Source organism: Leptonotus elevatus, chromosome 7 (genome assembly GCF_054856555.1).
Source record: "Leptonotus elevatus isolate MCC_2025b chromosome 7, RoL_Lele_1.0, whole genome shotgun sequence".
In the NCBI taxonomy this organism is placed as follows: domain Eukaryota; kingdom Metazoa; phylum Chordata; class Actinopteri; order Syngnathiformes; family Syngnathidae; genus Leptonotus; species Leptonotus elevatus.
Window position 1 is genome coordinate 26069708 of NC_141245.1, and position 15154 is coordinate 26084861.

General features: G+C 42.7%; 2 protein-coding genes across 2 annotated transcripts in view; both read right to left on the minus strand.

The window, feature by feature from the left end:
* The window catches only part of nectin3a (nectin cell adhesion molecule 3a), a 35268-nt gene extending 30102 nt beyond the window's left edge, over window positions 1–5166 (minus strand). The window contains exon 1 of the mRNA XM_086081529.1: window positions 4937–5166. Within this exon, the coding sequence (XP_085937655.1) occupies window positions 4937–4991 (55 nt within the window). The 5' untranslated portion in view covers window positions 4992–5166. The remainder of the gene's footprint in view (window positions 1–4936) is intronic.
* Window positions 5167–8420: 3254 nt separating this feature from the next.
* Window positions 8421–15154, minus strand: LOC147171693 (diablo IAP-binding mitochondrial protein-like). Its single transcript, XM_086080468.1, has 6 exons — window positions 15024–15154; window positions 13893–14016; window positions 11463–11585; window positions 11043–11153; window positions 10868–10964; window positions 8421–8877 (listed from the first exon to the last, which is right to left on the minus strand). The coding sequence occupies exons 1-6, from the start codon at window positions 15065–15067 to the stop codon at window positions 8675–8677; spliced, it is 702 nt and encodes a 233-aa protein (XP_085936594.1). The 5' UTR covers window positions 15068–15154; the 3' UTR covers window positions 8421–8674.

The following is a 15154-nucleotide window of genomic DNA, read 5'->3' on the forward strand; positions in this document are numbered from 1 at the left end:
TTCTACTATATATATATATATATATATATATATATATATATATATATATATATATAATTATTTTTTTTCGCCTAATATTTTAGTGTCCACTATTGTATTGCGTAATATTTCTCACCTAATATTTTTCCTGTTTGTAATTTTCCAGTTATTTAAACTTTTCAGCCAATGTATTTCTCCTAATATTTGCATATATTCGATTTCGATTTTGAAATATATTTTGCACATTATTACGTCAGCTGGCGCGACAACGAGCACGCGTCATATGGATAACTAATGTTTTTGCTCGAACGGTCGTCGCGTTTGGTCTGCGGTTTTCTGAAAATGCTCAACTGTTTTGCGGCCTGACACATTTTGGAGGCTGCAGCTCGACATCAAAAGCGCATCTTTTATTGATTGTTCGAGAGGCAAATTCTTTGGCAGGGCTTCGATAGCGCTGCCGTGACGCGGCATGTCAAGCACGCCGACTGTCGCGCTGCAATCCAGCATTCCCAGCAGCATCGAGTGCGTGGAATGTCCCGATTACATGTCGTCGTCGTTTTTTCTTCACAACGCGCCTTTCACGCCGATTCAACGATTTCTACAAATGGGGCTGATTGATAGCTTTGGCTTTTGCCGGCATTGTCTCGACAGATGTGATGGCGCTCTTTTTTTTTTTTTCCCTCTCCGCCTGTAATCATAAAAAGCTGCTTCATAAATTAACACAAATTGTCAACTTTGCGGATTAGCTTCCAAGTTGCTGCTGTCATTTTCAAGATGGGGGGGGATCGATTGGAGCGAGGCGGAGCTAAAAGCTGCGAGGTCGCTTTAATTGAAGACCTCACTTTGGTGGTTTTGGTCTCCCCCTCTGGGCGGCGTGATTCGCATGGAAATAAATAAAATGTGGCAGTAATGGAGGCGCCCAAATTACAGGCTGGAGACAGAAATAGATTTCACAAAGACGAGGCAAGCGCCGCGGCACAGCTAATTGATTCCAACGTAACGCGCTTCCATGCGAGTTGTGAACGAGGAATACGCAGCATTCGGGCAAAAATGCTTTGAGAAATACGAAATATTGGGAACATTGAAAAATATTGGATGGAAAATATCGGCAAAAATGTGAACAATCATGGCAATTATTACCTCCAGTACCGCTGTACATTATTGGTCGTTAGCGATTATGGATAGACCGATTATCGGAGCCCATATTTGCCATTTTGACCAATATCGGTAATGAAGAAAAACAAACATATCGGTCTATCTGTATTCTAAAATACTTTTTTGGGATACAATTGCGTGAAAATGGATCGTTTCCCGCAGCAGTGGTCGGAAATCACAGCACTACAGGTCCAATGTCAAAACGACCTCGTCCAACTTCATGTGTTTGCTTTGCTTTTACTGCTCACCAATTCTCATTTCTCCTTTAGTTGTGTGTCGAGGATGCGTGCATAAAAAAAAGGGCCCGACCGATTAGAATCGGCCAATGATTGTCCTTCAAACATCGGCAAAAATAATCATCCAATTGGGCCAACTATTTTCCCCTTAAAATGTCATCATGGAAGAAAACCAAAGTTTCCGATGCTGTGAAAGTACCCTGAACGCACCATTTTGCTTGCGTAGGAAGAGCGTATGTTATTCTGGTTGTTTTGTTGTCCCCAAGCGTCCTTTAAGCTGTTTAATGACACCCCAGTTGGAGATAACTGCCAAACTAGACACACAACAATAACAATTACTTGCCCTGTATATTTAAATGCAAAAATTAAAACATCGCAGCCTAGCGCTCATGCTAAAAGCGACGGTAAGAACCCATTCAAATGCTCGACTTCGGGAGTGTTTTTCCTTCAAATAACGAATATTCAGACACAAATGCTGTGGGAACGCGTACCCACAGGTGAGAGATCACGACGCAAAGTGTGAAAAACGAGTTATTTTCATAGAATTTAATCGTAACTTTCTTCTGTACTCACTTCAAGTGTGTACATCATGGATGCACGCCACCACACTGCCCCCAAGAGGCCAAAACGCACAAGAACAGTCAGTGTTTGTTCTTACTGGTTTTTCTGAATATTCTAATCTTATGTCACTTTCTTATTGTTTTATTATGTCATTGTCCTTCCAAATGATATTTAAAGTAGATATTTCAAGAATTCAAAGACTTTCTTCTCTCAAAATTCAAGAACGCAAACATCCAAGGATATATTTTTAAATCATCGGCAGATTAGTCGGTAATCGGTATTTTATTTTCTGCCAACAATCGATATGGGCCTAAAAAAAAAAGACCCACCCGTCTGAAGAGGACAGAAAATGTTCAGGGGGGCTCGATGGTTCTCCAGCTGGAATTCCGCCCGACTTGCAGGTCAATCCTCCCTGAGCCGCCGCAGTGCCTCCCATGGAGTGCCCCCCCCCACCCCTCCACCCCACCCCTCCCCCACCACACACACACACACACACACACACCCACACTGTCTGAACCGCCTCCCTCTCCAACTACACACAACCTGCCTTGGAAGAAGAAAGAACTTTATAACAAGGAAAAGAAAATCAAAGGAACACTGTTGTGCACGCAATACAGTAGCAACACACTTTGTTACTAGGGCCGACCGATATGCACTTTTTGAGGCAGAGGCCGATACCAATTTTTGGCAGAAAAAAATACAGATTAGCGATTATTCTGTCAATTATTTAAAAATATATATTTAATGCATAAAATCTATATTTGTGGGTCTCTTTGGTGCAGTGTGGTGGCGTGCATCCATGTTGTACACACTTAAAAGTGAGTACAGAAGAAAGTTGTAATTGAACTCGATTAAAATAACTTGTTTTTTACACATTGGGAAGAATTTGTGCCTTTGCGTAGTGTTATCCCACGTGCGGGTACGTGTTCCCACGGCATTTGTGTGTCAATATTCGTTATTCGGAGGAAAAACACTTGAATGGGATCCTCTCTTTGATTTTAGCATTAGCGCTAGGCTAGCGATGTTTTAAAAACGAAGCATGTTTTGTATTTAAATATACAGTGGATGTAATTCTTAACGTTGTGTGTTTAGTTTTACAGCCAACTCCAACTGGGGTGTCATTAAACAGCTTAAAGGACGCTTTGGGACAGCAGAATAACCAGAACCACATGCACTACACACTTGCTAGTTGCTAATGCTACGCAAACAAAATGGTGCATTTACATTTTCTTTGATAACGTTTTTTAAGGGAAAGGCATTTGGCAAAATTGGCCGATTGTTTTGCTCGATGTTTGAAGGGCGATAATCGGCTGATTATATATGATTGGCGGCCGATGAATCGGTCGGGCCGTAATCTTTACACGACTTAACCTTATTTTTGCTGCATCTGCAACATACAGCACCAATTAAGGCTTTCCGTTTTATTTGTTGACAGCCCTTTGTTACATTTGTGGCTGGTTGTTTTTGTGGTCTATAAACAAATGAAGTTGAGCATCCAAAAAGACGAAGCCGTGTAACTTACTTGGACCGGCATGAACTTTAAAACTGTAAATCAGATACGATGATTTTGTCACTTGGCCGATAAATGGAACAATTCAAAACGATGTCTTTTACGGTGCCTTCATTCCGGCAGGCGGCACCAAAAACGTGGGAACTGCTGAGTCGAGGTCTTTTTTGATGAACTGCCACCAGATCACGAAAAGATGCCAATGTAAAAAATATATATATAATTATAATAATTATGGATTCGTTTTGCCTGTTGAATTGGTTTTCTAGGTTTTCCTAAAAAAATTGAAAATTATGATTTGGGCAACTATGCTATTGACAATTCCGAAATGACGGCCCCAAGTCAAAATGGAAGTTTTATGCTACGTTTCAAGTCGGATTTATCCCACTCGGAGCGTCCCGGGTCCGCCCTCAAAGCGTTTGAGGCAAATGTAAACAACAAAGATGGCTGATTTTCCGATGAATTGTTTTGTTGTTCTGGTTAACGCAGTCATTCCTAAACACATTGTGTCACGTGAACATATGTCTTGTATTTACATATGTCACAAAGGCTTTGAGGGCAGAAGTGTAAGAATCAGAGTTCCCAGTTTCCTCGAATGCAGCATTTCTCCTCGGTGAAGCGATGATCTCTGCTCATCGAAAAGTATTGGACTTTGGATCGTTGTAATTTGATTTCCGGGGATTATTTTGATTGGAAAGTGTGATGAAATGTTTGACTACTATAACAACATGCCCAGTTCGTGTGTTCGTCACAGACAAAAGCAATACAATACGCTGTGGAAACGCCCCGATGTTCGGAATTGTCAATTAGGCTAACGATACAAAATGACCAAATGGTGAAGGACTGGTTTTCTTAAAAAAAAAATGTTTTTAACCAAATTCAAATAAAACAAAGAATTTGTGATGAATGCAACAATATTTGAAAAAAAAAAACTGAGGGGTCACTATATACTACAAGTAGATGAAAAATAGGTGAAAATGCAAATATGTATTTGATAAGAAAAACAAAAACAGTGGGGATATTGAAATATAAGTATGAATGAATTGTGTGTTGGGATTTGGGTCCTCCAGCTGTCCCCGAGCCCAATTTACGGCCGGTTCTGCCCCCCCTTGAAGTCCGCCTCCACCGGACCGGCCCTTCACCCCCCCTTTCGCTCTCTGCCAGACTTCACAGTCCGCAGCGGGTCAAACTGCGCTGCCTCCCCCCTCTCACGCGCACACACAAGCCCAGTCCGACCATGTCTAAATCAAACTCAACACTCGCACAGCCCTCATCCATCGGCTTGTCCTTTATCGCCATTTGCCCTCGTTTCAACGACTTTCGGAGCCGGTTTGGAGTAAGGGCGCAAAGCAGCCCATCAAGCTAGCAGCAAAAGCAAAAAAAAGCAACCGGCAGGCAAGCACGACTCGCCGGCCACCGACTCGCAGATGTGGGAAAGGAGAGCAAGAAAAGAGACCACAAACTTCTTGCAAGTCACCAAAGAGGCTGAGCGACTCACCGGAGAGTCGGTAAACGACGAGGAGTGTTGTTAAAAGTCCGCAGAACGGCTCCATGGCTCCGTTGACGGGACTGGACCGGACCGGAGCGGAGCGGAGCGGAGCGGAGCGGAGCGGAGCGGAGCGTGTTGCCCTCGCGCGTCCCAACTGTGGATGGAAATCAATCAGCCAGCCCGCTCGCTTGCTTCCACCGAAGAAGTGGGCTGTACCACTAACCACTATGACGGGGCACCGCTTCTGCTGGGAACAAAGTGGGATGGACCACGAGAAGTACTTAGCGACTTCAAAAACATCAGAGCACATTAGTGTCTAAACAAATGTTACTTTTATGTAAAAATATATACAAATACATTAAAAAAAAAAAACATTTTAAACTTGGCAAATAATACCAAACACCAGACATAAATAAAAAAACATTAGATGAAAAATACACAAATACTGTATTAGATTCTTAAGTCAGTTTTATTGACTGATCTGAAAATATGACTGGATAGCCGATAGCCAGTGCAAGCCGTTGAAGTCACAGGGCGGCCATCTTGCTCCTCCCATCTCGCTACTACTGTATAAACTATATGGTAAGGGGTATATGCCACGGAGGAGGCGGGACTTCCGACTTCCTGGTTTTTACACATCTGCTTTGTTTCCGTTTCCTGTTTGCGACGCGTGGGGCGCATCCCAGTTCTTGTGATTCCGCCTTTGCGCCCCTCGGTTGCGCGTTCCCGTCGACGCGTGCGAGTGTGTGGTGTGTCCGTGTCAGTTGTCCGAAGCATTACAGAGAGTTGAAACGCCGATGGACGGGAGCGTGTGGTTGGGGGAGGGAGGGAAAAGGGGTTCGAGTGTTGGAACGCGGCCATGAGTGGCCGGAAACGACGCTGATGTGTGAAACCCAGAAGTCGGAAGTCCGTGGCATCTACCCCATACGTACAGATTGGACGTATACAGCTCGTAGGCACTTAGTAATGTATAGGGCCGGCGGCGGGGGTTTTGTGGCGGCCGGTGGGGAAAAAAATTAAAAAATAAATAACTAACAAAAATAAAAGTAGACGGTATAAGTCTGAAGTCCTCTTGTTGAACAAATATAAAACATCATAAATCTTTTTTTTTTCTACTAAGTACTATCTCAAATGTTCTCCTATTTCAATACTGTAAATGCATGCCGAGAAACGGTTCTTGGGAGGAGCAATATGGCGACCTCGCCGCTTCAAAAGTTTTGGCCTATCGGCTATCCAGTCATATATTCAGATCAGTGGTTTTATTTATAGAGAACTTAAAAAAAAAAAAAAAAGATGTTAACGCAGTGTATAAAGATCAACAATATTCAATTAAAAATGCACAAATATAAGACTTTTCTATCAGTGGGCAATTTGTACAAGTCCTTTGGGTGTTGTCAAGGAACAAGAAGAAAACAGTGTTGCAAAACAAGGAAGCGAAAGTTAATATAAACCCTCGGAGATCGCTTCCTGAAGGACAAAGTGCGATCATATATTTGGCACGGGCTGACGATAGCGCGCTGTCAGCGGCTTGGAGGTGGCATCCTATTTATTCACTTAAGATAAACAAAAGTGCTTCTGCTGTCCAAGCTCCAAAGTTGACTTCGAAGTTGTTATTGTTTCGAAAAAAGCACATGTTGAAAATCATAAAGTGAAATGAGTACAATAATTCCATCATCGTCATCCGCGTGACCGCTTGAGGTCAAGATAACAGATAAGATATCGCCGTGCTTTTATGGCATTTTTTTTTTTGGGCTCGACTCTTGATAGACATAACTACTAAATTTTATGTTGCGAAGTTTAACAGGCTTGGGGGGGGGGGGGCTTTGCAGCGCTTGCGGTCATTGTGAATAAAGCATGAGCCTTGATTGTGTTTGCTGGCGATGCCTCCTGCCTTTAAACATCCTCTGGTGGCTTATTCCCATCCAGGGAGGACATAAATCGCCGGGTGGTCAACGGTGCCCTTTTCTACAATCAATGAAGCCTCTTCCGGTTTGCACATGATTAATCAATTCCTTGTGTGTCCTCATAACACAAGCTCAAGAATCCTTTTTGGCTCCGTTTATGACAAGAAATGAGAGGAAATCGCGTGTAAACAAGCTGGCAAAAGTTTTGAAACAGCGTATCATGCTATTGACTCCAAATAGTTGACAAGTCGTGTCCATTTTGACAATGAGGACATTTTTCTTGAGGAAGCAAAAAATGGGGGGGGGGGGCGGTGAGGGGGTCATTTCTGTGGAGAAAAACTTGTTTTGCTATCTGGAGAAATCACAGAGGTGAAAAAGACAAAAGTCTTTTTGTTCATCATGTGCTTTTTCTATTGGTTAAAGAGAAACACTTGATTCAAATCAGGGGCTTTGGGGCGGGTGTGAATGTGACTTTTCATTTTAATGCATTATCACACTATGAGCAACCATCGGATTGGCTCCTGACCCTTGGCCCCAGTTGAAAAGAACTCCAGCAATCAATGATGTGACGACAGCTGAAACGAGCGACACCGCGGCTAATTTGCCGGAGCAAACGCCGCTGAGTGACTTTTGAAAACGCGCGTAAGATGAAAGTGTAAGCAGCGTTCGAATAGCGAAACGCTCGCGTTGATGGTTGAGAGTTTTCGGAAGCCGCTTTGAGGAAGACAGTGCCAGTGGTGACATGTTGTTCCAACGCTTATGTATTGTGTTCTGACGGGACAAATGTGCTATTCGCACTTCCTCTGGAAATCCCAAGAAGCCGTTTTGAATCTTTAGCACAGAAACGACAGCAAAACCTGGACAACAGAACTCATTTCTTGTTAAACGAAAACTAAAAAAATTTGAAACTAAAACCAACTCTAATTATAGCGAAAATGTCCTTTGTTTTAGTATTTGTTAATTAATTTAAAGCATGAGCCTTTGGGGATGATTTTAAACGTGATTTTAAATATATTTATTTCAATATTAACCGGAATAAGGACATTTGAAAGTGTCACACAGAAATGATGTCATCTAACAGCAGCCAATAGAAAAGCACCTTCAGATGACGTCATCCATGGCGACAATTTTGCGTCCTTGACTTTTGGCGCCAATGGCTTGGCTCGCCTTCTCAGGCCAAATGCAACGCTAGGTAGGATTTTTTTTTTCATTTTATCATGGTCTAAATATTGCACACAAGTAATACACGTTTTTTTTTTTTACCCGAAAACTAATACTTAAACTAACTACAACTAAACTTAAACGTAGCATTTTTTTTTAAATAACCAAAACTAATAAAAACTAACAGAACCACCCTGTAATGTCATTAAAACTAACTGAACTAACCCTAAAAAAACAGAACTCAAAACGAAATAAAATGAAAATTCCAAAACTATAATAACCCTGATCTCAACAAATCATACGTATAAGAAGGTTGTCTTTCCTCCATTTTGTTTTTTTACATACTCCTTTTCTTCATTTTGCGCAAGTCATTGGTCATGGCGACCAAATCGTTCTCAAGGTTTTGCCAGTCAGTCAACGCCACATGGTCAGATTTCCTGATGCATTTATTAAATGTAGGCAAAAAACAAATAAATCACAGCAAAATCAAAGTTCGAGACAAACTCCGAATATAATAAACAGTGCAGCGACCTCCGCCAAGGTCATCTCAGAAAGACACCGCCCAATTTCCCTCACGTGCAAAGACCTCCCTCCCATCGAGGCAATCCAGATGTGCGCCGACATGTACTGCTTTCCCATTTGGCCCAGTAAACGCAAGCGGTTCTTGTCTGCTCTCATCTCCTCAGTCCTCTCGCAGGTAAGCTTCGGGCACGTCGTCCTCGCGCTTCTCCAGAGCGGCGGCACGCCGAGCGCTGGCCTGGATCTCCAAGGCGTTGGCCTCGGCCAGCTTCTTGTCGGCGTCCCGGGAGGATTTGCGCGCCTCCTCCACCTGGGAGCGGGCCACCTCAATGTTGCTCTGCATGCTGATGGACGCATGCTCCGCCCCTGCAAACGCTCAGCGTGACAAAGTGCATCTGGAAAGGCTTCCAAGTGGCCCGGGGTCCCGATTGAACTCGCTTGCTCCCAAAAATGGATACAAACTTTCTATTTTAAATATTACTGTGCTCTCAAAGTCGTTTTTTTTAATTTACTTTAGAGCATACAGAAGGCTTTGATGCAGCCTCGCAACTGCAAAGAACGGTTGAAGCAGTGGTTGTTATTACAAAAAATGACCAGCAGGTGGCAGCAGAGTATAAGAGCTCAACCAGGGCCATGTTGCAAAAAAGCTCATTTCCCTAGTGTTTTCAACAGGTTTGTGAATAACGATGAAACTTAGTTATATTCTAATGCTAATTGCTGCAAAACGGAAACAGGTACAAATTTTATTTTTATTCCTGATGAAAGAAGAGACTCGAATCTTTCTTTTGGTAGGTTCCATGTTTTTATAGCAATAGAACACAATATTCTGTGGGCCTTGCGAAATCTGTCAAAATCCAGCAAAACAGCGGGGAGTGAAGGGGGTTGCTTCAGGGAAAATGGCTACCAGTGAATGATTTAACAGTGGCCCGGTACATGCTGAAGCTCACTTCCACATTATTTACATAAACACGGTGAAAAAACACATTCCTGCTTTTTAAATTGTATATATATATATATATATATATATATATATATATATATATATATATATATATATATATATAAATCCAAGTTTTAGCAAATGAAATTAATCAATCATCAATTATCTTTTCACTGTGTTGCAAACATTTTTTTGGCGTCAAGGCCTTATATTAAAAAATGGTTGGAATAAAATATTAAGCCCAAAGAATGACAAATGTTAAATAAATATTCAGTTAGATTTGATACTGCAAAAAAAACTTTTATGCAAAAAAGTAAATACAAAGAAGTAATATTTTCTAAAAGGCTTAAATTATACAGTCAAATACGCTGAATATAAAATTATTGAATTAAAACTTCTTTTTTTTTTTTTTAGTTGATGTGACTTTGTGATGCTAACCGGCCGTGAAGCTAACACGCTCTCGACGCACATTTGCGTCATTCATACCCGCTCGTCATGTCGACAAGCAATCACGGCATTTTCTCGCGCCTCTGATTGATCAATCAGAGGCATTCACGGCAAAATAACGCATTGCAGGAGGGTTTACGGGAAAATAACCGCTGCCTAAACAATCGCAGGGGGAATTTTTTTTTTTTTTAACAATACACTTGCCTGCGATGTACAGAGCATGACGTCACAGACTGGCCGCTAACGTATCATTTATTTATTTAGTTTGCCTCGACAACACGAAGCTCAACCACACAGGAGAAAATAATGGACTTTCTTTTTGCCACTGACTTCTGAAGGTTTGTGTTTTATGTGCTTTAAGCAGTTATGTCACAATTAGACCTTGCAGGGGTCGCATTCCATTACGGTTGCAATATTTGATATTTGTTTACATTTCAATTGAGAAAAAAAGTGGCTTAAATATGAAATTAAATATTGTGCTCGCAATTAAAGTGCTATTATTCCGAAGCATCAATCACAAATCAATTCTTCAGTAATTACTAGCAATATTGGCAAAAATATCGTCACGGCAAATTTCTTTGAAATATCGTGATATCATTTTTTGGCCATATCACCCACCCCTGGTTTTGATTTATATTTATGTGCAGCATTTTATTCCAGCTGAACTATTCTACAAATACAATTGAATTGAGAGGTTATGAGCTCAGGTCAAAGCATCAAGAGAACTGCTTTGGCGCCATCTAGTGGCATTTTGGTGCCAAGGCACTACAATGAAGTGAGTTAGCGTTTCATTTTGACAGACATAAAAGTAGTGCTATGACGCCATGGTGTGGCATCCATTAGCAATTACGAAACCTTCTTTCGGCACAATCCCTGATAGGATTTTGTCTGTTTGTGGCTTCAGCAAGACCACCGTGTCTGCTTTCAACTTTAAGGGTCGAACCCGTGTTCCTGCGTGTTTCTGCCCACCTGAAGTATACGCCGCCTCCGCTGTCGTTGCGCACAGGTGAAGGGCGCTGGTCCACACCGCCTCAAAACGCTTGCATTCCTCTTGCCTGTCGCTGACCTATCACACACACACCACAACATGTGGCATCACTGCGCCACGGCTGGCGGTCGCCTCGTACCGACGGCCGGGACTCACCTGCGCTCGCTGGCCAATCATCACCTGCCAGATGGATTCCTCCTCCGTTTGGCTCAGATTCCCCAGTGAGGCCAGGTAGCGTTTTTGGAGCGCTACCAACGTGTGCACAGCCTGCAGAGGCGTAGTTTGCCATTAGACAAGGCAGGCAATTGCTTGGGGCCCCTCGGCCAGCGGGGGCCCCAACAGGGCCAACAGATGACACACACCACATATCCTTCCCATTAGTAATGCAGTCAAGTCAATTGACCGTCCAAATTCCTTGAGTCGGGCGTTTTGTTTTTATAAAGTAAGGCGACCTGCAAAGTATGGCATAAAAAAATAAAGACCATGTCTTATAGTAAGGCGTTTTTTTTCAGGGGGGGGGGGGGGGGGGTTGACTTTATATATAGTAAGGCTGATTTTGTTGTTGTTCAAACTCACCTTTGAATACTCAGTGACGGCATCGATGAGGGCTAACGTGGTCTGTGAGAGGAACGTGCTGGAACTGTCCGTCACCAGCGAGGCCGCTCGTCTGATCAGAGACTCGTGAGTGAGGCTCGGAACCTGCCACAACGGCAAAAAAAACGACGGTTGGAAAAGCAACAGAATTTGATGGGAATAAACAAGACGTTAGCAAACGGATCTTTCTTAACAGGAAACTTAAAAATGCAGCGCCCTCCATAATTATTGCTGCATGCTTCTTTTTTTAAATACATTTTTGCAAGTGCATCATGAAGGTTCATGAAGCTTCATTTTCCCATCACTACTAATCAGTACACTTGTACATGTACACTGTAAGATTTGTATATGTATCTGAAACTTCAGGCTTTTCCATGCTTAACTCTTTGACTGCCATAAACGTTATAAAACATTTAGCATAAACCTAGGGAAGGGCGCCGAGGACGTTAAAAGACGTCCCCTATGTTTTTTTTTTTTTTTTCAAAAACGGGTGCAGGAAAGCCTTGGGCAGCTGTGCTGAAAGTATCAGGCAGATCTGATTAGTCAAAGACTCGTTTTGGCCCCTAGAGGGCAGCGATGACTCTCTTTGCACAAGGTTGGATGGGCCGCCCACCGTGGGCGTCAGTAGAAGACGTGAGGCGGAGCTAGAGTGTTGAGGAGACAATGGCTGATCCAAGCCACAATGGCTTGACCAAGCAACCGGTTACAAGCAGCTCAGCTTGAGCATTTTTTTCAAAGACGGAAAGCATCAATCAATACTAAAAAGCGCATTGATGTCAACGATGATGATGACAACGAGCTCTACGCCAAAGTTGGAAGCTTTGGCGTGACTGTTATGAACACGTAGTAAGCCTCACGGCTAAGCGCGGCTAGCACGGCTAAGCGCGGCTAGCGCGGCTAGCGCTGCTAAGGCCGGAAAACGCGCACAATAGCCGGCCGGGTACTTCTACACAATCGGACATTCGATCGGGCGATGGAGAGTTGGCATCGACCAATGCAGATTGATGATGATGATGAAGATGACTCCGAGCTCTACGCCAAAGTTGGAAGCTTTGGCGTGACTGTTATGAACAAGTAGTAAGCCTCACCGGCAAAGCGCGGCTAGCGCGGCTAGCGCTGCTAAGGCCGGAAAACGCGGAGCTGCACAAGCGGACATTCGATCGGACAATGAAGAGTACCCCGAGTCCAATGCATATTCATCGGAGGAGCGGGTACAGTCTGATCACGGAGAAGACACTGTTTCTGGACTACGATGCCACCATGAATGGAGTGGATAAAATGGATCAGAACATCTCCTACCACCCGGTATAGCAACTGAAGGACACGGGAAGCGAGACGTAACGAAACCGTAACGAAACCGTAGCATGATCCTGATATTAGACTTGATGACACACTGCAGTATATACTTGCTATTCCCCGGAAAAAAACGGCCGGCAAGAAAGTGCCGCACGCGAAGAGGCAATCTTGTGCAAATGCTGTTGCGTCTCCTTGCACGCAGGAGAGTGTTACAAAAAGAAAAACTGTCGTTGAAACATCCACATATTTGTAAATAGCACCACAGTTGCACACATTTGTAAATAGTTTGCCAAATTGTTGTCAAATTGTTACACTGTTGAATGTAAATAAACGTATTTTGCTATCAAAAAACACTTTTTCATTCTTGGTGGTAGTGTTTTATAGAAGTAAAGCACTATTTAGGTGTTTGTGGCATCATTCATGGACAAAAAGAAGTGTCAAATTCACTAGAATGCATGAAATAATATCGTTTCACTAAAAGCTTGATTTCTCCGTATTTTGGTCCAACACAGGCGAAATTGGGTCAAACTAACCATTTTCTATTGTTGATTACTAAAGAACGGAATAAGGTAGAAACAAACTCTTTTTTCTGATGAAAGATGAAAGTCCAATCTTTCATTTGGTAGTACGTGTGTTTCCATAGTCCAAACAGAACATTTTCTGTGGACCTTGAAAATCAGTCAAAATGCTTAAATCGGCTGGCACTGACGGCATCCCTTTTCTGAAAACGTCTGGCAGTCAAAGAGTTAAAGTGTGAACCTTAACCCCAAGTAAGATGTTTTGTTGAATATTTCCATCAAAAATTGATGTTTAAACATCGATTCGGCCGCACATTGAATCAACACGAGAATTGCGTGCTCTAATATTGCGATATATCGCCCAATCGTTGTTGTTTTTTAACACCTTTAGTCAATTCCATATTTAAAACTTGAATCTGTTGAAATGGCATGCTTTTGAATCTTGTTACTTTTTTTTACAATGATAAAACAAAAGCTTGAATATGATACAGTTTCGCCAGTTAGACCCATAGAAAGGACATTTTCCACACCAGCGCAAATAAGCATCATTGCGGCCCATTAATGAAATGAGAAACATTCAACGACGACGTGGTCTTACTTGCGTGAAGGGAACGGCGCACAGCCCGCCGCCCACTGCCGCCACAGACGTCACCACGCTCCTCCATCTTGCCAAGGCCCGTCCGACGGGTTTGCTGCGCCTGCACAAGACCTGAGCATTGCTCCTGCAAGCGGCCACGCCCACAAGAGGATAAAGGATATATGACAGTGAGCATTGTTTGTTATTTTGTCTCTTTACATGTGTTGCTGTAAAAACTACATCGATGCTACTTCTGTTAGCCTGTCAAAGATGTTTTGCATGGTGGGTTGGCATAGCTAGCAGACTTTCTAAAATTCATGTTGTTTTGCGCTTAAACTTTGACAGGGAATGGCAACAAATAGATTGAAGCAATCACTCGGGTCTCTTTTCAGAAGGATTGTCGGCTGCTTGTTGCGAAGCTCACTGTCATAATTCATTTGGTACTCACAACTCAAGACAAAAAAAATATCAGCGGCGCGATTGCTCATGTATAAAATAAAAACAAAAACACACAAAAAACGTACTTGTCAGTCAACTTATCCATATTGATTTACTAGTGCACTCCAGGGCCACAAAATTTGCATTTGTAGCCGCAAATTTTGTGGCCAAATGTCATGCACGCAAAATGATCATTTGTGTCCACAAAAAAATAAAAATAAATTCTAGAGAAATTACGTTTCATTGGCTTACCAACTGTCCAGTATGAAGCAACAAATCGTATTTTAGGCGCAAGTATATGTTTTTAACGGTCACAAATGAAAATGTTTCTTGTGGGTCACCCAGCCCCACCACCGTCCGTCTCCATGATGATGTCATTACCTAGCGCAGGTGTGAGGCTGTGGCTGTCGGGTACACGTCATAACAAGAGCAACTTTTCTCCATTTCAGCTCAATCTACACGGTAAACATGAATGTTCTAAAACATCTCGTTGACAGCTTGAATATCGATGTTTATTTAAGTTTATGTTTGAATTGTGCACCCATTGCGTCACTGTAGTTACGTTCTTCCGGTTTCTTTTTCAGGTCGAACGCCATCTCAATGCTCGAAATAACAACAGCCACTCATCTTTGTCAATATATTTCGTTATATTTACATATAATATCCTTTCTCAGGCGAAATGCTCAATTTAAATTCATTTAAAATCGGACCTACCGGAGCAAACGGAGGAAGGTTGCTCCCCGTTCGAGCGCGGCCATGTTGGTCCGCCACAGTAAAACGTTGCATCCGCCGTAGCACGGTAACACTTCCGGTTCCGGTTTCACGGCACGTGCTGCTGCTGCTAC